The sequence below is a fragment of the Chiloscyllium plagiosum genome, unplaced genomic scaffold (assembly GCF_037043375.1).
Source record: "Chiloscyllium plagiosum isolate Xiang-an unplaced genomic scaffold, Cpla_swu_hap1 HiC_scaffold_19, whole genome shotgun sequence".
NCBI lineage: Eukaryota > Metazoa > Chordata > Chondrichthyes > Orectolobiformes > Hemiscylliidae > Chiloscyllium > Chiloscyllium plagiosum.
In genome coordinates this window covers 36451253-36474989 of record NW_028270157.1, presented here as the reverse complement: position 1 = coordinate 36474989, position 23737 = coordinate 36451253, and the positions used below count along the sequence as shown (strand labels likewise).

Here is a 23737-nt window from a genome sequence, read left to right as displayed (position 1 = left end):
AGTTTCTCCTTCTTCACACACACTTACTCAGCTTGGACAGACCAGCTGCAACTTTTGTAATGCATGTGTTGGCTTCAATAATCTTGAGAAATAGTGGTATGGCAACCTTGTGGATCGTGACCTTTATGTTTCTATTCTGAAAGCTGAACACTTGAAGGTTTGTCACTGAAAGTGTCTCTCAATATGGAATGCCTGTGTGGTGTCATAAGCCTGGAACAACTTGATCAGGCTTTGAGGTGTGGGGGTTGGGAGAGATGATGGTGTTACAAGACTGATTTCTTTTCTGCCACTTTTGGAATATATGTCAGCAGTCAGCATGGATGAACTAAAGACTTATAAGAGTAGTATAAGAAAAGGAAATGCCGAAGAATGTTGTGCCAAGTACATCCCTGTTTGACCCCACTGCAGAACTCATCGGTTGGGTGTCCTTCTCTGCTGTAACATCTGTGATCCTGTTTCTGATGCGGCACCATCAGTGCTAACCTTATACACACTTTGCCCTTGAAAGAAGGAATCACATTGGGTAGATTTGTATTATACCAAATTTTCTTTAGCAGTTTAAATGGACTACTTTATTTATTATCTGATATGAGGTTGATGAAAGTAAAATATTGCTAAAAAGAGAAACATGTTTCCAAAGCTTTACTGCTTGCACTCCTCAGGACAAGAATGACAAATTTCAAACAATGACAGCAATTTACCTTACTGGAGAAAGGGTGCTGATTGGTCTGCAAGCTGACTTGGTTGGTTGAGGTGTTAGCAGTGAGATGATACAATGTTTTTAAGAGGTGTATTTTGTCCTGGTATTTCTTTTATGAAGGTTGAGATACTGGTGCGAGCAGTCTGCTCAAAGCCAATAAAGTAAACAGCTTGAGAGGCCTTTGGTTTTTTTTTTATAAGTTGGAACAACAGAAGCATCCTAAATGGGTGGGGGTCAATCTCCAAAAAACAGGATTTTCAGTTATAGCTTTCTGCACTTGCTGAGGTCTTGAAGCTGAATATGGAAGATCTTATTCCTCTCTCTGCTGTCTCTTCCTGCTGCTAGAATTACATGTGAGACAATCTATTTTACTGAACTTGCCTTTGCCAAGGGTGTGTTTATGGGATGTTACCATATTGGAACAGTTAATTAGTAATTTATACATGTGTTTGGTTAAGCATTTCAATAAGTTACAGTTTAGTCAATTCTTTTCTTTCGATTTTGTCTGTATTTTAATTGTAGTGAAAAATAAAACTTGATTTTCTTAAAGTCGATAGTTTGACCAATCAAATTGCACCTGGAACACAATCTCTTACACATATCTTTAAAATTAGAAATAGTTAGGGTCTAGGCTTACTTCTTAATGTACTTTGAGGGGGTTTGGTTTGATCCATAACATATTGAGCAAGGTAACTCTGCTTGTAATACAATAATCCAAAAGAATCTGAACAAACAAGTTCAATGGGCAGAGTACAAGTGATTAGAATTTAAACTGACTAAATGCAGTCATAGGATTAGTTGGAGAAATCATAAACATGGAGTAGTGAAGATTGGCATGCAAGATTAACAATTCCTATAATAGAGAGCTAAATTCAAGTTATCCACAACTGTTAAGAAGTTCTATTGCAAAACAAAATGGTTATATACCATTAGTAAACCTCAGATGCAGACAGATAGAAAATACTGACACTATGTGATTTGCCTTCTTTTAAGGGTGTCACAAATATGAAACCTCTTTCAGTCAGGTGGGAAAGCTGGTCAGCACCCAAAATCTCTCAGTAATTGTAAATCCTTCTCAAGTGCAACTCACAGGAATAAGATTTTGACAGAATTAATTGCAGAACCAGTGATTTTACACTTGAAACAAAAAAAAACTATGAATTCAGCATTTTATTTGTGGATCTATGTTGTTAGCTTGCAACTTCACTTTCTGTGTAAAGAATCTATTACAGTGGCAGATGTAGAGAAGCTGCATTTTACAGGAACTGATCACTACTATTCACATTTCAATATGTCAGTATTATAGATGACAAAATAGAGCAGCCAAGATTAAGAACATCAAGCCTCGCGGAAGCATTGTGTGATAAAAGTGAGTGTTACACAATTGTAAAATATCCTAGCCATGTATACATATGATTAGGAGTTGCGTTTTGCTTCCTTTTTAATTATAATACCTCGTGGATTTGTACCTCAGCTAGAAGAAATGGAATCATTAAATTTGCTCTTTGCCGAGATCTGATTCAACTGATTATGCTGCTTTGCTTCTGAAGAGGAGGATGAAGGTCGCAAGAGATTTGATTTGTGTTTAGGTAAAAACAATGACCAGATTCTGGATTAGTGGTGCTGGAAGAACACAGCAGTTCAGGCAGCATCCGAGGAGCAGTAAAATCGACGTTTCGGGCAAAGCCCTTCATCAGGAATACAGGCAGAGAGCCTGAAGCATGGAGAGATAAGCTAGAGGAAGGTGGGGGTGGGGAGAAAGTAGCATAGAGTACCTGGGAGTTGCAGTGGGAGAGGGACTCCCTGAGATTCTTGTAGAGAGAGGAGGAAAACTTCTTTAAGGCAGGCATCCTTGCAAGAGGATTTGCAGTAGGGTTAGAATTAACTAGGCCTTGAAGAAGTTTTCCTCCTCTCTCTACAAGAATCTCAGGGAGTCCCTCTCCCACTGCAACTCCCAGGTACTCTATGCTACTTTCTCCCCACCCCCACCTTCCTCTAGCTTATCTCTCCATGCTTCAGGCTCTGCCTGTATTCCTGATGAAGGGCTTTGCCCGAAAGGTCGATTTTACAGCTCCTCGGATGCTGCCTGAACTGCTGTGCTCTTCCAGCACCACTAATCCAGAATTTGATTTGTGTTTGTTGACTTGCTTTGTCACCACATTGAGAGATTACACAGGTAATACAGTCTTGGGGAAGGAAGTGGTACAAAAAATTGGAATCTGAAGCTCTAAGTACCCTTATTTCTTGGGTAACAATAACATTTATTGTGAATCAAGAACTGTGTGTGAGATATATAAAACCTACATTGACAATTTGTAGAACTACAATCAAAAGGATTGATAAAAGTTATGTTTCTAACCAGAGATAAATGGGGAAATTACAAATTTTTCCTCTGTACAATCCAAAACTTAAAGTCATCGCTTATGTCTGGGCTTAGTTGAATATAATAGAAGAATTACATTGTAACCATTTTTTTGATTTGTCAGATAGGAAGTGTCCTGTAACATTAACTGAAGCAAGTTACTTCAAGCAGTGGTTAGCTCTGGAAATGAAGTGACATGCTAAAGCTTACGCTACAGAAAGGTTTGTTTGACGTGATTCATACTCCCTGTTAAATCAACTAACATGTTCCCTTACTGTCTGGGGAGAAAAGATATAACACTCAAGCAAAGAAATGTGTCAGTATTAATAGTTACCATTACAGTGTCCTGGCAGTTTGTCAATACTGTCATTTTTCTTTACTCCAAATTAAGGTTCATGCTATTGAATAATACCGAATAGACTATCGTTCACTATTTATCTATAAACATTATGACAAATTTTGAGGATTATAAAATATTATAATCATATATTAAGGTTACTACTGAGGCTATGAGAAACAATAAATGTAATGTTTAAACAAAGTTTCAAGAAGAAACATTTTCCCCAGATACTATAAGCAATAGACTAGCAGTCTTTCAGTCTTGATGACAAATGGATTAAATGGCTATAATAAATTTCAATTCATTTTCCAAAAAAGATTCAAGATGTGAACAAACCTGTTGAGATTTTAAGAAAAATATGGTTACAATTTAGAATCAAGCATAATTTTGTTAAATTCTTATTATTTATGCATGAGTTTGGTCTCATCTTTCATGTGCTGTAGGAATTTAATGTTCTAAGTGCATCTGGGATGCTAATACTATGAACAGAGAAGGCAACTGTTAAATTAAGGCAAACTCCCTACATATTTATTGCATTCAGCTAACAGCTGCAGCTGAGCAACTCATTGTCAAACCCACTTTACTAAAATTGGAATAAAGCCCTAAGGCTATAAAATGGAAGGTACTGCAGAAGCAATTTGTGTGCTATGCACCATCTTTTAGAATTATAGATCTTTGTTTTCCTAAAATGTTCCACCACACATTAACCCCTAGTAGCCACAACAAATAATAAATTATACTATTTAGAGGTATGTCATTCCTTTGGTATCATAAAGCAACTCCACCACGGAATGACATAACAGGAAACCTTACCAACACTCGACATATGACATCAGCTGGGCTATTAACAGAAGGTGCTCAACTGGAAGATGCTACTGTTATGAAGGGAGTAAGAGAGAAATCCAAGGCCAATACATGCCTATTGACAGAGTAACATCTGAGAAATATTAATTCAATAACACTGAGGGCACAGTACACAAATAGATAGTTTTCAGCAAAAGTAAAATAAACCATTGCATATGCCTTTGTTAAAAGGCTTAACAATTATTATCTTGCTTAATTTGGATTTTCTAACTTGGATAACAACACAGGCATAACCACTCCTTTACTGTTTTTTGGGTCAAAACTCGAATTCCCTCTCTCACAGCACTTTAGGTTTAGCTACCTGACCATGGACTGTAGTGGTTTAAAGGCAATTCACCAGCTTCTCATAACAACATTTAAAAGGCATCTGGATAAGTACAGGAATAGGAAAAGTTTAGAGGGATATGGCCAAATGCTGGCAAATTAAACTAGATTAGGTTAGGATATCTGGTTGGCATGGACAGGTTAGACTGAAGCATCTGTTTCCATGCTGTACATCTCTGACTCTATGACTGTATATGCTAGCCTAGTCAGTGATACCAGATCCAAAGAACAAACAAAAAAATGCTTAGTTACACTATCCATGGACAAGAATGGAAAAAGCAAATTACTTTTAAAATTAGGTCATAGCACCATCATTAAGGTTACATGTGGCATAAATGATTTACTTGCACTGTTTTCATTTAGTAAGCAGATTTAGCATGCTTGGTCAATACTGTACTATGTAACCTGTAGCCAAATATATTCACAAGGAAATTTACTTTGGGGAGTGATCTGGCATTTTAAACATATGAAACGTTCCTTACGTCAGATAAGCATGAGTTTTTCATTTATTGCTATTAATTATTCATTTCTATGCACGATTTCTTAGAACTGGTTTTCTTATATCTTTGTGCAACTACAATTCTAGTTAGAGTCATAGAGATGTAGAGCAAAGAAACAGACCCTTTGGTCCAACTTATCCGTGCCGACCAGATAGCCTAACTTAATCTCGTCCCATTTACCAGCACTTGGCCCATACCCCTCAAAAAGTTTCTATTCATATACCCATCCAGACGCCTTTTAAATGCTGTAATTGTACTAGCCTCCACCACTTTCTCTGGCAACTCATTCCATACATGCAACACCCGCTGTGTGAAAAAGTTGCCACTTAGGTTTAAGACGAGAGGGAAAGATGTAAAAGAAACCTATGCCCTCTCGTTCTGGACTCCCTCACCCCAGTAAAAGTCCTTGTCTATTTACCCTATCCATGCCACTCATGATTTTATCAACCTTTGTAAGGTCACCCCTCAGCCTCCAACAGCCCAGAAAAAACAACCCCAGCCTATTCAGCCTGTCCCTCTAGCTCAAATCCTTCAATTCTGGCAACATCCTTGCAAATCTTTTATGAAACTATTCACGTTAACAAGAGTCCAGAGACAGTATGTTCCTGTCAGAGTGAAAGGAAAGGCTGGTAGGTGTAGGGAATGCTGGAGGACTTGAGAAATTGAGGTTTTGGTTAAGAAAAAGGAAGCCTTATAAGATTATAAAGGCAGTGGGAGTATAGGAGGGAAATTAGGAGGGCAAAAAGGTTAAGCAGACTGGGTTCCAGAAGAATTGAACTGTTTTCAAAAAAATAGTAAATTGGCAATCTTGCTCAGAAGCAACCACTGGAAGGGATAAGGAGGAAATCAGAGATGTGCAACAAATTTTAATCTTGACAGTGTTGTTCACATCCCATTTGAAAGATTAGAAAGAGGAAAGGCCTGGGAACCTCACCATCACCATCACAGGTAGGCTGGCACCAGAGAGGGTAAAATTTGACTAATGAAAGTGAATTTCCCTGCCATCAACTCTGTGCCTCAGGCAGGGGATGTGCTAGAGGACTGTTGAGTATAATTCTGTTATAAGTGCCGAGATCACAAACTCAAGAAATTCACACAGCCCAAATTCACACTTCTTCATTGGTTGGATACTGGAAAGTTTTTATTGGCAAGTTTAAACTGCTGTAATTTTATTTATTTTGTGCAACATGTACTCTTTCATCACTGAAATTAGAAACAAATTATCTGACATGGAGAAGGTGACATGATTAAATTTCAATATTTAAGATTTAACTGGTCTGGTTTTTACCAGAATGATGACAAATATATGTCAGAAACATAGTCATAATATTTTAGAGCCACTGTTAGATCTTCATTCGACTCCTCTGTGTGACAGCTCTCCCAATTTTAACTCAAGCTATCCAGATGTCAGGAGAACGTTAGAGTTGATAGGGCGTATACTTGGTACTTTCAGTGCCTAAGCTAATGCCAAGTCTTTTGTTGAATTTTATTCCAAAACAATTTGATACAACTGAGTGTTTTGCTAAGCCTTTTTGAAGACCAGTTAAAAGTTCAGCTCCAGAATCACCAGCAGGTCAATCCGTATAAGGATGTCAGATTTCTTTCCCTCAAAGGTCTTTGGTGAGTCAGATGAATTTTTCCAACAATCTGACAACGCATTCCTAAATTGTTATTCCTCATTTTTTGAATTATTTAAATCATAATGTACAATATAAATAGCAGTACTACATTAGCATGAAAAAATATCCAATAGGGCTTACATTGAAGAAATTAGAAATTTACAAAAATGCCTTGGTTAGTGTGTTTGTAATGGAATGGGTTAAAAGAGGCCATGATCTTTCATGTTGTGATGCAAATTTCAATAGAAAGACTGTTGGCTATTAAGGCTCTTGTGTGAAATGCATCTGGGCACAAGCTAGCTAGTTCTTTGCAAAGAGAGTTACTCTAACTCGGAGAGTGTTTCTGTGAAAAATTGAAAGTGTCAGCAGTTTGTTTGCAAACTGAGGGTGAAGCAGAGACAGAAGTGGGAGAAGGGTGAGGGGGTTTCACTCCTTGATTAACAATGGTGTAATTATCAAGGAGTACTTGGTGCTGATGAGGTGCCAGGAACTAGGAATTAAAATATTCAAATTACATGCTACCTTCATGAAAATAAATCATTATAAGAGGTTAAACAGCACGGAGATTACTACTGATAGAACTTCATGAAACATTTTCTTTGTTTTGGCCACATATTGGAACCTTTCTTTCTACTCTACCACCACAAATTGGGCTCTCCCATGAGGTTGTCGAGCTCTTGAATTTATACATTTTCCTTGATCAGTCAGGAACTGACAAAACATGCTCTGATGAAGAGTCATCTAGATTCAAAACCTTAGCTTGTTCTCTCTCCATGGATGCTGTCTGACCTGCTGTGATCGCTAGCATTCGTTGTTTTCAGTCATGATTGAGAAGGTGTTGACAGTGATGACAGTGGGAAATGAATGGTGAAATCAAAATGATATCATCTGTGCTCCAAAGCATTGGATTCTTTCTTGTAAATATAAAAGGAATTGACATCAAAGCTAAATTGAGTCAATAAGCATGGTGCTGGAAAAGCACAGCTGGTCAGGCAGCACCCGAGGAGCAGGAGAGTCGACATTTTGAGCATAAGCTCTTCATCAGGAACGTGATGTCAAAGCTAAACTGACCTGTTAAGCAACTGTAGCTATTGTAAGTATGTGGATTTAAATTTAATTCATATTTAATGACTTTATATGCCATGCCACCTGTGTCACATATAATCCTGTACATCAATAACTTTAGCACTACACAGTACCAGTGCAATCAGAGGCTGTGTAACAGTACAGCCTATTACTTCTTGGCAGGGCACAATGTGGTCACATGATCCAATCTGAACTCTGCAGGTGAGGCCAATATAAGCCAGCACAAGTCCGGTGTCTGCTCCAGGTATACAAGAGCAGCTTTTCAACATTACCTTCTCCACTATACACACAAACAACTCCCAAGCAGTTTTTATTTGCACACTGCTCATAGCCAAATGATAATAAGGATATTAAAATTGATTTGAGGTCTTACTCACCTGGCCAGTTGCCTGAAGGCCAGGCAGAATTAAAATCTATCCCTAAACATAGTCCCATATAGCTTTGTGGCATGCACTGATCAGGCCCATAAAAGCAAAATGTGAACACCTTTGTTGTAGACCAAAGTTGTCAACTATGGCATGGAATGCATCAAATTAGATCATCCATTACAACAAAGAGAGATGTTCATGCATTATTCATTTCCAAAGGTGTCACATCCTTACTAAAAATAGGGGCATCTAAGCATGATAAAGCCAATTGATCTAATTTACAGTTACAATTGTATGTTCAATGATTGCAGCATCTGCTGTTTCAAAAAAGATGCAAGCAACTCAGAACATAGAAAGGTTGTACAGCATTCACGTAGTTGATCCCAGTGACTGTAATTGTTTCTTATGTCCTATTACTGAACTTTGTATTTTCATTTTATGTGGACATGTTCCCCAACCATTGATGATACAAAGTGTCAAACTGAAAGCATATTGACTGCATAGTTTGCAATATGGGGGTCCCTGATTTACTGACATTCAACTTATGAATGCAATCCCATATAGGGTCATATTAATATCAAAAAATGTGACATAAAAGTGTTTCCTTGTACTTGAGAATAGTCTGACAGTAGAAAGTAGCCGTTGGTTTTGACTTGCATACAAATCAACTTGCGAATGGACTCAAAAATAAAACCTCTTCGCAGCTTGCGGACGGTCTCTACATAAAACATAGATTTCTGTAAGTTTTGAATCAAAGATGTATTGAGGGACTAACAAACATTTGGAGTGAGACCGCTATCATCTGCAAATTTCCCTTCAAGCCACCATCCTGACTTGAAAATAAATGCCTTCCCTGCCTAAGGGTATTGAGAGTCTACCTACAGCCCACAGACTGCAGAGAGTAAAGGCAGCAGCTTACCAACACCTTCAAGGGCAATTAGAGATGGGCAATAAATGCTTGCTCAGCACAATCCCACGAATGAACAAAAAATTCTAAAAAGTTACTTGACTATTTCCTCCAAATGTGCAAGCAAGTTTCTTATCCAGTCGGGATTAAATCAGTAGAATTGTAAACATTACAGCCTTGCTCAAGAAAGGTTGTAAAGATAATCCCAGCAATTACAGACTAATCAGTTTAATTTACGTGGTGGGCAAAGCTCCTAGAAACAACTATTTGATATTAGTAGCCACATGGAAATAGGAGATTGATTAGGAAGAATCAACATGGATTTCTAAAGGGGAATTTGTGTTGAATTAATATTAAGAGTTTTTTTGAAAAGGTAACAGAAGGGGTCAATGGGGATAATGCTGTTGATGTGGCATGCACAGATTTCCTGAAGGCATTTGAGACAGTGCTGTACAAAAGACTTGTGAGCAAAGTTATAGGTCATGGTATAAAAAGGATAGGAGCAACATAGATATAAAATTGATTGAGTGATTGGAAACAGAGCATAATAATCAATGGATATGGCTGAAAGAAGGTTTGTAATTGATTCCTGGGGTCATAAGACATAGGAGCAGAAATTAGCTCATTCAGTCCATCGGGTCTGCTCTGCCTTTCAATCTTGGCTGATTCTCCTGCTTTCTCTCTGTAACCCTTGATCCCCATGACAATCAAGAACCTAACTATCTCCGTCTTAAATTTACTCAAAATGACCTGGCCTCTACAGCCTTCTGTGGTAGTGAATTCCATAGATTCATCACTCTCTGGCTGAAGAAGTTTCCCCTTACCTCTGTTCTAAAAGGTCTTCCCTTTACTCTAAGGTTGTGCGCTCAGGTCCTAGTCTCTCCTACCAATGCAAGATCTTGTAACATCCACTCTGTCCAGGCCAAGGAGTATGCTGTAAGTTTCAATTCGATCCCCCCTCATCCTTCTAACCTCCATCGAGTACAAACCTAGAGTCCTCAAACATTTCTCATATGTTAAGCAGTTCATTCCTGGGATTATTCTCTTCTGAACACAGTCCAAGGCCAGTACATCCTTCCTGAGATATGGGGCCCAAAACTGCGCACAATATTGGGAACCTTGCTGTTTCTGGTATTTATTAATAATCTGGATCTTGGTGTGCAGGGGACAATTCCAAAGTTTGCAGATGATAAGATGATGGAAGAATTGTAAACTGAGAGGAAGACAGTGTGGAACTTAAAGGAATATTGACAAGTTGGTGGAGTGGGCAGATTGGTAGCAGATGAAGATCAATGTAGACAACTGGGGGTGAGCACTTTAGCAGGAAGACAGCATACGAGATCCAATTCTAAAGGGGCTACAGAAGCTGAGAGATTTGGTGCATAAATGCAGAGATCATTGAAGGCAGCAAATGGAGAGCAGTAAATGAGAGCGTACAAGGTTTTATTAAGAGGGGCATAGACTATTTGAGCAAGGAGGTGATGCTGAACTTGAATAAGATAGGTTAGACCTCAGCTGGAATTCTGTGTTCAGTTGTGGGTGCCACATTATAGGAAAACAGTGAATGCACTGGAAAGTGCAAAAGCAATTTACAAGAGCAGTTCCAGGAATGATAAATATCAATATTAGGACTGATCGAAGAAATTGGGACTGTTTTTCTTGGAGAGAGGTAGTTCAGAGGAGCTTTGAGATCATGGGCGGGTTTGATTCTGTAAATACTGAGAAGTTGTTCTTGCTCATAAAAGGAACAAGAACAAGAGGGCATTAAAAGTGATGTCCAAAAGAAGCAAGGGTGCTGTGCGAGAAAACTTTTCGCAAAGTAGTTAAGAGATGGAATGCACTGCATGGAAATGTGATGGAGGCATGTTCAATTGAGGCATTCAAGGGGGCATTGATGATTATTTGGACTGAAATAGTCTTAAAGGATATAGAGAAATAGCAGGAGATTGGCACTATATAATGACGCTCATTTGAACAGCCAGTGCAGACATGATGGGTGCAACGGCTTCCTTCTGTGATTCTGTAAATATTTTAAGTTTAGAACACTTACATTGACAGACATTAAAATCTCAAATCCTTTCATAGCACCAGAGAAAATCATTAAAATCATTATCAGATTATTGTTCAAAAATGTCTTGTTTACTCATTGTGGATAGCTAGTGTATTGTGAGAGTTTCTGTGCTTGAACTTATTGGAATTGAAATAATGTAACTGATAAGATATATAAATTCATATTATACATACACAAACATATATGGTTAAAAGCGTTATACTCTCAAGCACTCAGAGACTAAAGAAACACTTTAGATAGGAGGAGATTATTTTAAAACATTGATAGGAAGATAACTTAAAAGCATCCACAACAATCTACACACCATACCTGCTAATGCCCACTCGCCAGAGCTGTGAGAATGTCCACTATAATACAGTATGTAGGTATCATGTCTGGGTCCATCTGAAGTATGCAAGTCAAGAAATGCCTTTACTTTGGATTGAAGAGTGTCAAAAGAAAAGCCACTGGTGGAATAGTCACAACCATAAGTCTCTATCATGTGATAGGCAAAAAATCGTTGGATGGAACTTAACATGGCTGTAGACCTTAGGTTCAATTCTTGCACATGCTCGGGAGGGAGGAGCGTTGGCTGACCATCAGGACTACAAATAAAAAATCAAACAATTAAAATGAATTCTAAATGACAAAATAAATATTTAGCTGCTGTAATCCATCTTTTACATATTTTTCAAAATTTGATTGTTCTACTGAATTCATTTAAGTCATTTCATAGATGATACTTCGCATGATAGTTAAATTTGAAAATTCTGCTACACATGGTAATATATCACATTAACTGCGTATCTCTTTAGAGCAACTTTGTTGGCTCCACCATATTCGCAGGAAAACAGTCGCATACCACAGAGTTCTCAGGGAGTCAAGATAGCTCAAGGCAAAGGACCAGCAAGCGGTGAGAGCTCTACTGCAAAAGGTGACTGCAAGCAAGACATGAAGTGTTTTTGCATATGAGAGACACTAGCTGTTGATAAAGAAAAACGGGCCGATGCAATCCATCAAAACAATGTCTTTCTCAGATTTGTCTCTTCAACTAATAGTGCAATGGGACAGAGTAGATTATTGCACATTTGGTTAGGATGGAAGAGGGCTACATTTTTCCTTTTCCATCTTCATCAGTCTCCAGAAGACCAGGAGTTGAAAAGTTGCATGAGATGACGGAGTATGGAAAAAGAAAGTGTCATCACAGGAGATATAAATTGAAGATGAGAAATTAATGAATTTACAAGTAACTATTAGAAAACTTTAAGTTATGGCAGGCCATGTGGAATACCCATTCTGTGGCGCATGGAGTTCTATAGACAACTGATGTGACCTAAACGAATATATACGCAATCACTGTGCTGCATCCATGAACTGAGAGGTACTTGGATAGCACATTCACAGTGGAGTGGTCACACACCATAGATCAAGGGCATGTGTGCAGATAGGGAAGGGGAGACAGCCAGACAGTTTAGGAGAATCAGGCAGATAGCACAGGAGCCCTGAGATCCTGCTCACAAATCGTATGGGAGACTGATGAAGGCAACGATTCCTCAGAACAGTGCAATAAGCTGCAGGTCCGTGGCACCACAGGTACACGAGACACATACAAGAGAGGAAGAGTGAAAGAATAGTCGCTACGGAGGATTAATTAATTAGGAACACCTAGAGGTGTTGCTATAGCTGTAGAAGTGACTGTTGGATGGTATGTTGTCTCTCTGGTGCTCAGTTCAAAAACATGACAGGACATTCTGTGGCTGCAGCAGATCCTGCTGCGAGTTGGTGATTTGTCTGAAGTCTTGCTTCATAATGGTAGGAAAGGGACTCCTCCAGTCAGAATTTAGGGAGCGAGGTAGGAAATACCAAGCAGGACCTCAAAATTGATCATTTGCAATGACTCTTGGTACCATATGTTAATGAATATAGAAATAGGAGGATGAAACAAATGGATGAATGACAGGAAAGATGATGCGGATGAAGGGCTTTAAATTTCAGGTCAGGTTGTGGGGGGAAATGGTACCTGTATAATCCAGACAGGTTGCACCTGAACAGAGCTGGAACTGAGTTTCTTGTGAGGTGTTTTGCTAGTGTTAGTTGCTCTAAATTAAATCTACAATGGTGTGGAAACCAGGAGAGAATATTTGAGAACAATGTCTGAACATATTGAGGGAAAGAGACAGCATTTGAACAGAGAATAAAAAGTTAACAAGTAGATTCATAGCGAAATTAAACATGCTAAATCAGTATTACATTGCATGTATATAAACAGGATTGGAAAGTTACAATCGCAGACTGTCATGTAGAATTATGATTTTGCAGTGAAAACAGAAACCTGGCTGAACGAAATGACAACAGGGTGGTGTTCTGAAAGTAGTGACTCATTGAGAGATTCTTTACTGCACAGGATTGTAGAGGCTGGATCATTAAGGATGACATAGACAATTTTTTTAAATCAGTAAGGGAATCTCAGGTTATGGGGAAAAGGCAGGATAGTGGAATTCAGGACTATCATAGCCATGATCTCGTTGAATAGTACAGCAGACCTGATGGAATGGCTCCCTTCTGCTCCTATGCCTTAAGCACATAAGTCGTATTAGATTATGGTCAGTAGAATTTCCGATAGCAATACATGTCGTATCCAACAAGAAAGGAGGACTGACAGATCGGTTCTTGGAAATGAGGTGGATTAGGGGTACATTTAGAGCACAGTGATCGTTGTATAACAAGATTTAGGATGACAGTAATGAAGGACAATTCATACAAAGAGTAATTAACTAACTAATCTCAATGAGGTAAGAACAGAGCTAGGCCAGATAGATTGGAACCAAAGGAAAAGCTGTAGCTGAACAATACAGTATCTTCAAAGTAGTGGTTTGGATACAATCAAGGTACATTCCCTCAAAAGGGAAAGGTGAGGCTAACAAATCTAGAGTTCCATGATAAAAGAGGAGATTGAAATTAAGATAAAGAAGAATGATAGGTATCATGTAGAAAACGCTGGAAATGTGTTGCTGGAAAAGCGCAGCAGGTCAGGCAGCATCCAGGGAACAGGAGAATCGACGTTTCGGGCATAAGCCCTTCTTCCATCATGTAGAAAATACAACTAAAAACCAAAATATATAGAAGGAAGGTGTGAAAGTGAGAGAAGCAAGAAAGATCATGAAAAACACTAGTAGTTGATAAAGGAAAAGCTCAAAGTCTTCTATAGACACATCATTAGCAAATGGGTGATAAGAGAAGGGATGTAACAATTAGTCATGAAGAAGATGATTTACACAAGGAGGAAGGAATATAGCTGAGTTATTCAGCAAATATCTTCACCATGGATGTTATCCAGGCTATCCTGAGAATAAAACAAAGTCACTAGAGAGCGGTTCATTAATAAGGTGGGATACTAGATACGGAGTTGGTATTTAAGAATTGACAAAACCCAGATGAGATGCATCCAAGGATATTGAAGTAAGTGAAAGTGAAAATTGCAGAAGCACTGGCCATAATTTTTCAGTCATCCACGCCTTGGAAGTTGCAAAGATAAGCTAAACAATTACTGGCTAGTTAGTTTAACTTTGGTAGTGGGAAAACTTCTAAAACAATCCTTTGGATTGGAATTAGAAGCCACATGGACTGATGTGGAATACTTATAGACAGCCAGCATGATTCCTAAAAGGAATATCATATTTAACTAACTTGCAGATTTTTGAAGTAACAGAAGGTTGATGATGTTAATGCTGTTGATGAGGTCTACATGGACTTCTAAAAGGCATTCCATACAGTGCCACACACAACAAATCTGAGGGAAAAGTTGCAGGTCATGGAATAAAAGAGACATTAGAAAAATGGATACAAAATTGACTGAGTGACAGTTAATAGAGAATAATGGTGAAGGATATTTTTCATTTTGATATAGTTATGTGTTCCAGTTCTCCTGCGGTCAGTATTGGAACTCTTGCTTTTCCTGATGTTTTTTGATTAATACTCTAGCTCTCAGAGTGCAGGAGAAAATTTCAAATGATGATGCAAATTTAGAAGCATTGTGAACTTTGAGGAGGACAATGAATAACATTGTAGAGTCACAGAGGTCTACCAACAGATGCTGAAACTGTATAACAGCATTGGTTGGTCCATGGCTAGTAAATTGTGTGCAGCTCTGGAATCCTCACTATAGGAGGGATGTGACAGCACTGGAGGTAATGCAGAGATGATTCACTGGAATGTAGCCTGGGCTGGAGAGTTTCTATACTAAGGAGATATCGAACAGATTGTGGTTGTTTCCTTTAGATCAGATCAGATTGAGACACAGGTGATTGTGATGCATAAAATTATGAGGGGCATAGATAATGTAGTCAGGAAGAAACTTTTCTCCTTGGTGGAGGAATCATTGTCCAGGAGCATAGATTTAAGGTAAGGAGAAGGAGACTTAGAGGGGATGTGAGGAAATACTTTTTCACTGAGACAATGGTAGAAATCTGGAACTCACTGCCTGTAAGGGTAATAGAGGCAGAATCCCTCAAAACATTTAAGAAATATTCAGATGTGCACTTGCAATGCCAAAGCATACAAGGTTATGGGTCAAGCCCTGGAAAACAGGATTAGAATAGTTAGGTAGTTGTTTTCGACCAGTATGAATGTGATTAGCTGCAACAGCACACCAAGGTCCCTCTTTAAACTTCACTAACGTCAATACACGTCCTCAAAGGGAAAAGATTTTGTCGGAAAGAACACAGCAAGTCAGTATGAAATAAAATGTACTACGCTAAAGGGTGTGCAGGAGCAGGGAGACTTTGGTGTATTTGTGCATAAGTTGTTAAAAGGTGGCAAGACAGATAGAGAAAACAGTTAATAAAGCCTAAAGTATCCTAGACTTGCCTAACAGGTGAACAGAATACAAAAGCAGTAGAGTTATGTACAGTCTGCTAGATTTCAGCTGGAATATTATGAACATTAATGGGTGTGACATTTTAGGAAGAAGTGAATGCATTAGAGAGGTTTAGGAAAATGGTCCCAGAATGAGACATTTTAATTTAGATTAGATTTCCTACAGTGTGGAAACAGACCATTTGGCCCAACAAGTCCACACCGACCCTCCGAAGAGTAACCCACCCAGATCCATTTCCCTCTGACTAATGCACCTCACACTTTGGGTAATTTAGCATGGCCAATCCACCTGACCTGCACATCTTTGGATCATGGGAGGAAACTGGAGCACCCGGAGGAAACTCACGCAGACACGGGGAGAATGTGCAAACTCCACACAGACAGTCACGTGAGGCTGGAACTGAACTTGGGTCCCTGGTGCTCAGAGGCAGCAGTGCTAACCACTGAGCCACCGTGCATAATTAAGACAGATTGGGGAAGTTGGGAGTATTTCACTTGGAAAGAAGCTAAAGAGGAGATATTACTGAAGATTTCAACATGAGGGCTCTGGACAGAGTGGATATGGAGACATTATTCCTGCTTGTCAAAGGATCTAGAACAACAGGGCACAGATCTAAAGTAATTTGCAGAAGAAGTAACCATGATTTGAGAAAAAACATTTTTCAGACAGAGTGTGGGTCAGATGTGGAATGCACTGCTTGGATGTGTACTGGGCAGTTCTAATCAAGGCATTCAAGAGGGCATTAGATGATATTTAAGTAAAATAATATGCAGGAGCACATAAAAAGGTCGGAAGAATGGCACCAAATAAATAATTTTCATTCAAAGATTCGCTGCAGATTAGGTCTGCTGAATGGCTTTCATTTGCACCACAACAATTCTGTATACAGTAAAAGTATATCATATGAAGATATCAAATCCATTGGGGATAGAGTATGATACACAATATCTTATAGAAATAGAAAAACATTGATGATCACTCATTTCAGCTTAACCAACACCAGATGTCACATTTCAGTTTAGAACACTTTCTTACCCACTTAGTTTACATCATATTGTATTTACATTGTTTTTTAAATATAGTCACAGAATCATACAGCATGGAAACAGACCCTTCAGTCCAACTCGTTCATGCCAATCAAGTTTCCCTAACTAAACTCATTTGTTTGCATCTGACTCATATCCCTCTAAAGATTTCCTATTCATACACCTGTCTAAATGTTCTTTTAAATGTTGGTACTGTACCTGCATCCACCACTTCCTCTGGCTGTTCATTCCACACACGAACCACACTGTGTGACAAAGTTGTCTTGCAGATCCCCATTAAATCTTTCTCCTCTGACCTTAACAATATGTCCACTTGTTTTGAACTCCCCACATCCAGGAAAATGACCTTTGCTAGTCACCTTATCTGTACTGCTCATGATTTTATAAACCACTGAAAGGACACCTCTCAACCTCGGTGCTCCAGTGATAAGAATTCCAGCCTGTTAAGCCTCTCCTTATAACTAAAACCTTCCATTCCCAGCAATATCCTGGTAAATCTTTTCTGAACCATAAGATATAGGAGTGGAAGTAATGCCAATCGACCCATTTAATCATTTCTGATGGGCATTGCAACACAACTTACCTGCACTCTCCCCGTAGCCCTTAATTCCTTGTGAGATCAGAACCTTCTTCAATTTAATAATATCCTTCCTATTGCAGAGTGACCAGAACTGTCCACAGTGCTCCAGAAGAGGCTTCATCAACGTCCTGTACACCCATGCTCTGAGCAATGAAAGCAAGCATGCTAACCACCCTGTCTGCCTGCGACACAACTTTCAAAGAACTGTGTACCTGAACCCCTAGGTCTCTTTGTTCTGTAACACAACCCAGGAACCTTCCATTAATTCTATAAGTCTTGCCTTTGCTCATTTTGTACCAAAAACAATCTCACATTTATCCACCTGCCACTCCTCAGCCCATTAGCCCAACTGATAAAAATCCCTTTGTAATTTTAGATAACCTTCTTCATTGTCCCCTATACCACCAATTCTGGTGTGATCTGTAAATTTACTAACCATACTTCCTAATTTCTCATCCAAATCATTTATATAAATGACAAACAACAGTGGACCCAATCCCTGCTGAACACTGCTGGTGACAGGTATCCAGTCCAAAACACAATCCTTCACCACCATTCTCTGTCTCCTACCATCAAGCTAATTTTGTATCCAATTGGCAAGCACTCCCTAAATTCCATGTGATCTAAGTTTACCAATCAGTCTACCATGCAGAATCTTGACAAAGGCTATACTAAAGTCCATGTAGACAACATCTACCTCAATCGTTTTGGCTACATCTAGTCAGAAGAAAGGACATTTGGAATTTTCTGGAGGGCACAGGTCATAATAACAGACAAAACTCTGACAGTTATGTTAATTAAGGAGAGTGAAGTCTCAAATAAAAACAGAAAATATTGGAAATACTCAGCAGATCAGTTATATGCAGAGAAAGAGTTATCATTTCAGGTCAATTATTTTTCATCAATGTTGCAAAGGTGGAAACAAAATGCTCAATCCATGACATGTCAATTTTGATAAATAGTTAAGAAAGTGATGTGGATGTTTAAATGCTACACACTATAATAAGGTAACAGCTATTTGGAAAAGTAGTGCAGAGAGAGAAGCATTACGATTACAAGGTTACAAACAGTAAATGCATTGATCCTGTTAGAATAAATGTCTGCTGCAATTGCAGTTCTTTATACAGAAAGATACCTGCAGTAATTTGTTGGAATTACAATGGCATAGCCTACGCATGTTCCTCCTAAGCAGCTACCCAATTCATGGAAAAGACCATGAGCTAAGGATTCCAATGGCAAAACAATGAGGAACACACTCATGAACGATCCATTTGTTGGCTGCAGAAAATAAAAAGATAAATATTTCATCTTCGATGCCAGGATATTTGTAATGAGCAAGGTTAAAAGAAAGTTAGCCATTAACATCATAAATCACAAGATATTAAATAATAATCAATTACAATTCACTATAATTCAGTATTTGTTCCCTAATCTTCGCAGCAGCAATACAAATGCCTTTGGAAACCTTAAAATGAGAAACTGATCAGCAATGATTGAATCGCAGGGCAGACTCAATGGGCTGAATGGCCTAATTTTTGCTCCTACGTCTTATGATCTTAATTAGGTTCTTGGGTATGTCCATCACCCTCCCAGAAATTCCCCAGCCCACCACTAAGAAACAGCTCGTGTCTCTGGTATCCCAAGTGATGGTCTATTCATCCATCACTGCAGGATGGCACCTGGCCATTATAGTAATTCTTTTATGACTGCAGGAAGGTAGGCTGCTACAGCAATAAAACTGTGGTGCTAATGGACAATAATATGAAAGCCACAACATTTGTTATCTTAGCTCAATTAGCTGTTTTTTAGAAAACAAATGGAAGCAGAAGAAACACACAACAGTGACAGACTACAGGTTGTGCCACTGATATTGCAAACTTTAAAATTCATTTTTTAAAATTTTTATGCCAAAATGTATTTGCTTTCGAGAAATATGTAAAAAAAAATTATGAAGAGTGATTATCACACAAACTGTTTTATTTAAATTTGGCATTCAACTCAATAAAAGATGCAATTAAAATGTTCATAAAAATATTTTCATAATTTATGACAACAAAATATTCACGAAAACATTTAAACCTTATTTAAAATGCTTTCTTAAATTTAGTATCTTAAGCCAGAAATAAATTCAAGTTTTGCAAATTTAATTAAAATTTTGGTAGGCAAACTTATTTATGTTAAAACAATTCACAAAAACACTTTGTGTTTCAGTTTTCATTTGAACAGAAGGTCAATTTGAATTAATTGGTCAGGAGAAAATTGGATTTTTAAAAATTAATTGCATTCCAAGAATGATGAATAAAAATTACATATATTAGATTAATTTTGATTCTTTCAAATTTCTCAAAATTTATCCTGATACAAAACCACTAAGGTACGGATTTGTACACCTTTATTATAGGACATCTAAAGAGTGGCAGCTCGCAAGTGTCAAATCCTCACCGCCTGCCTTGTTTTCTTGTTCAAACAATTCCTGGTGAAATATTGTTCATCTTATTTTTATCAATTTTCCTGCTTTTCCTCAGGGAGATAGAAACAACATCTTAATTTCCTGCTATCTGGTGTTTCAGCACAAAAGTGCAAACTAATCCACTGTTTTCACTATGTCAGTGATCAGTAAATCATGCAACATTTACAAAGTTGAAGAGTGTGGTGCCCGCTTAAGCCTGAAAAGTCGATTCTCATGCTCCTCAGATGCTGCCTGACCAGCTGTGCTTTTCCAGCACCACACTGTTCGACCTGATCTCCAGCATCTGCAGTCCTCACTTTCCCCAACATTTATAAAGTGAAAAGGTGATTACACATTTGAACAGAGAACTTTGAAATGCACCAGAGGGTGAGTGGATTGGTGAGTAGAGGGCCAGCAGGTAGTGTGCTGAAACCAGGTAAAGCTGATGCAGATATTGCATCTTAAAAAATATGAGGGATTGTTTGACAGTTGTAACTTTAATGGCAACTGATATTTTTATTATTTTTGTAGATGTCATGTTCATCGTCAATTTTTTTTAAAAATAGCTTTCCTGTTTATTTTAATCTTTTGATTTCCTGTCGATATGTGACTTTTTGATCAACTCTTCCTCAGTTTCTACCAATAGCATGTCAGTTGGCTTCTAGGACTTCAAAAATAGTCAACGCACCTGTTGCTTCTCCACCTCAGTGAACAAATAACTCACTTACAGACATTTATGACTTTGTTGAAAATTAATTAATAAAACAAAATTACTTATTTAGGTACAAGAGTGTACCTAAAAGACTTAAACATCCAGCTCCTAAAGAGATCTTATGCAGTGTATTTTTAAAACATAATTAAGGTAAAAGATCTTAATGCACATTCAAGTATGCTTATTGCTACAATAGGATCTCTTAAAAAAATAAAAACTTTTCAGAGCACTCTATGCTCTTTTCAAGCTAACTATAACAGGCTTCTGGTTTTAATCATAACCTTTCTTTAAAAAGCAATTCTAAGTAATTATGAAGCTACGTGACTTTATAGATATATGCACAAGTTCACACAAAAATGCATCTATGGCTCAAACTGTTAAATATTTATGAAAAGTACCCAGTAAACATTTGTAACTTAATAAATCATTGTTCAAGACCAAACAAATGGTAATTTCAAATATTATAACACATACCTGCCAAGAGACTGCACCCAGAATTGCCGTGGAAAATAGGCTGAAAAAGACTAACCGCTCAGAAATCAAGCAAAAATGACGCATTCCTTTGGATGCCATTACACAGTCCAGACTCTTATTATCTATCCTATGAGTATAGTAGATTTTTTGACAGTCATTGAGCTTCGTATGAAAACCCCAGAAAGTTATGAGAAAAATTATATGGCAGATCAACCAGAAGATCCCAAAGATAGAAAATCCTGGTATCAGGAAATACCAACGGTCTAAGTTATTTAACTTTAATGCAGCAAGAATGAAAAATATCAGCTCAATAGCTGCTACAGGAAGAATGGAAATTCGTCTACATAGTGTCCGGCCATACAGGTAAGGTTTCCACCGCTCAGTAACAGATAAGCCACTAAAATAAAGATCCAGTAAGGGGTCACAAATTAGGCGGCTGAAATAACAAGCCAAGGCAAAGGGGTTAGTGCTAATTTTTAAAGATGGAAAAAACAACAGGGATGTAATCACTGCAAAGATTATCAAGTTTGGAACTGCCAGGAAGGATTTCATTCGTAAATCAACAATCAACATTGACAAAGCAAAAACAAGTAAAACAACACTCAAGCAGTTGGGCATCAACATGGCAGTGCTGGCTATAGCAAATCCAACCAGCTCTAGACATTCTGCAGATGTTAAAAGGGCAGGTTGGTGTCGGACACATCCAGACATTCGCTCCACGACTGACCACAAAATCCTAATCAAAATGCTGGTCAATAGTAAATATTTGGTGGCTTCTTCTTTTGCATCAGTTTTAAATTTAGAGTTATCTATAAAACAGAGGAGACCAAGCAAAAATCCAAACCAGAGATGAGACAGACTCAAACTTGCTGCTTCCATGGAGAAGTAATAGTACAATATACTAGCAATGCCCAGCACAAAAAGTCCCAGTATAAATATCACAAGCAATAATATATTTTCTGTTTTCTCCCATCGGACGTATAGGCCCATACAAATTGCCACCAGCAAACTTATATTTGCCAGATAGCCAAGATATCGAATTGAGGAATGCATATTTGCTTCTCTGTTGAGTTCCTCCAGTTTAGTCATTACTGCATAAAGACAGTGGCTCACACAATAACGCAGTGATTTACACATGTAATATGATTGAAAAGGCTTTGATAGCACTTCTGGTGATTCTGCACAGTGCAGATGCTGATGATCTTCTAAGGCGCCATTCGTCACTGTAGAACCAAGCTCACACAAGTGGGAAGTCCTATTAAAAAAAAAAACACAGTTCAATGACTATATGCAGAGAATGGATATGTGTAGGATCAAAATGCTGAAGCAAAACTTGCACCATTAACAGGAAACTCTTAAATAACAACTGAACTCTATGATTACTTTCAAATATCCATCACTAATTTACTCGGAGTGAATTCTTTCAATTTGAAATTGAAATGGTTGTTTGACCTTCTGCATTTTGTGGAATTATACATTTTACATAAAATTTATCCTCAAGTTTATTTTGTCATGCGATAGGATATTTTGGACAGCAGCATCGTTCTTACTTATTCAATTCATATTTCAACTTAACGGATGTAAAGTTAGGAATTGTAACAATGAATTAGTTTGGAGAGAAGAGTGACAATACAAAAACGTACAAAGTTGGAGTCAATGACACAGCAATATCAAGATTTTTAAAAATCTAGCAATTTTCAGAAATTTTTAATTCTCTCAACAAGGATAATTAATAGACAACAGTCACATTTGACTCAAGTGAAATGATGGAGAAAAGTTTATGACTTACATATCAAGATAAAGATCAAATTTCAGACCAAATGTAGAGACGGAGAAGAAATTTAAGGATTTGAGAATACAAATGATGACAGAATACGGTTGAATAAAAAAAAAGGTAATATACTAACAGAAAGGACATTTACAATGATAATTAAGAACTCCTATCCATGATTTTGATTTCACTTATGTCCCACAAAATTTAATAATAGCACAAAAGACAAATATTTGCTATTAAAAACAAATACTATTTTGACTGATGCATTCTAATATCTGTTAACCCAAATAAAGAGTATTTTGCAGATTATTCACCACATACATTCTGAAATGTACTCTTCACACTTCAGATGCCACACTTTTTTTTCAAATTTCAGTATACTTAGACATTATATTTAAAATAAACAGTATCAAATATTTCTGATTTACAAAGAACTTTACCAATGCCAGAACCTCATTTAAGAACTGCACCTAAAAACAATGAACAAAGGACATCCATTGTTTTTAATTTGAGCAAATATTCTCGCAAGTAATTGAATAAAAGGCATACATAAACTTAAGATTATTGATAAAGGATTTAAAGGAGAGAGGGCAATATGCTTTAGTTTAATATCCCATTCACAAGATGGCACTTAAATGATAACGATATCTATAAACAAAGTTTATGCATAATCAAAATGTTTGTTTATTTCAATTATATGGCATTC

The 23737-nt window shown here is 37.7% G+C and overlaps 1 protein-coding gene across 7 annotated transcripts in view; it reads right to left on the bottom strand.

The window, feature by feature from the left end:
* The window catches only part of tmem168b (transmembrane protein 168b), a 37669-nt gene that overhangs the window by 4186 nt on the left and 9746 nt on the right, over positions 1 to 23737 (bottom strand). For all 7 annotated transcript variants that reach the window (XM_043709535.2, XM_043709533.2, XM_087997220.1 and 4 more), the window contains 3 exons: positions 21258 to 22512; positions 18758 to 18900; positions 11451 to 11725 (listed from right to left, as the gene is read on the bottom strand). In XM_043709535.2, coding sequence (XP_043565470.1) covers positions 11451 to 11725; positions 18758 to 18900; positions 21258 to 22394 — 1555 coding nt within the window. In that variant the 5' untranslated portion in view covers positions 22395 to 22512. The remainder of the gene's footprint in view (positions 1 to 11450; positions 11726 to 18757; positions 18901 to 21257; positions 22513 to 23737) is intronic.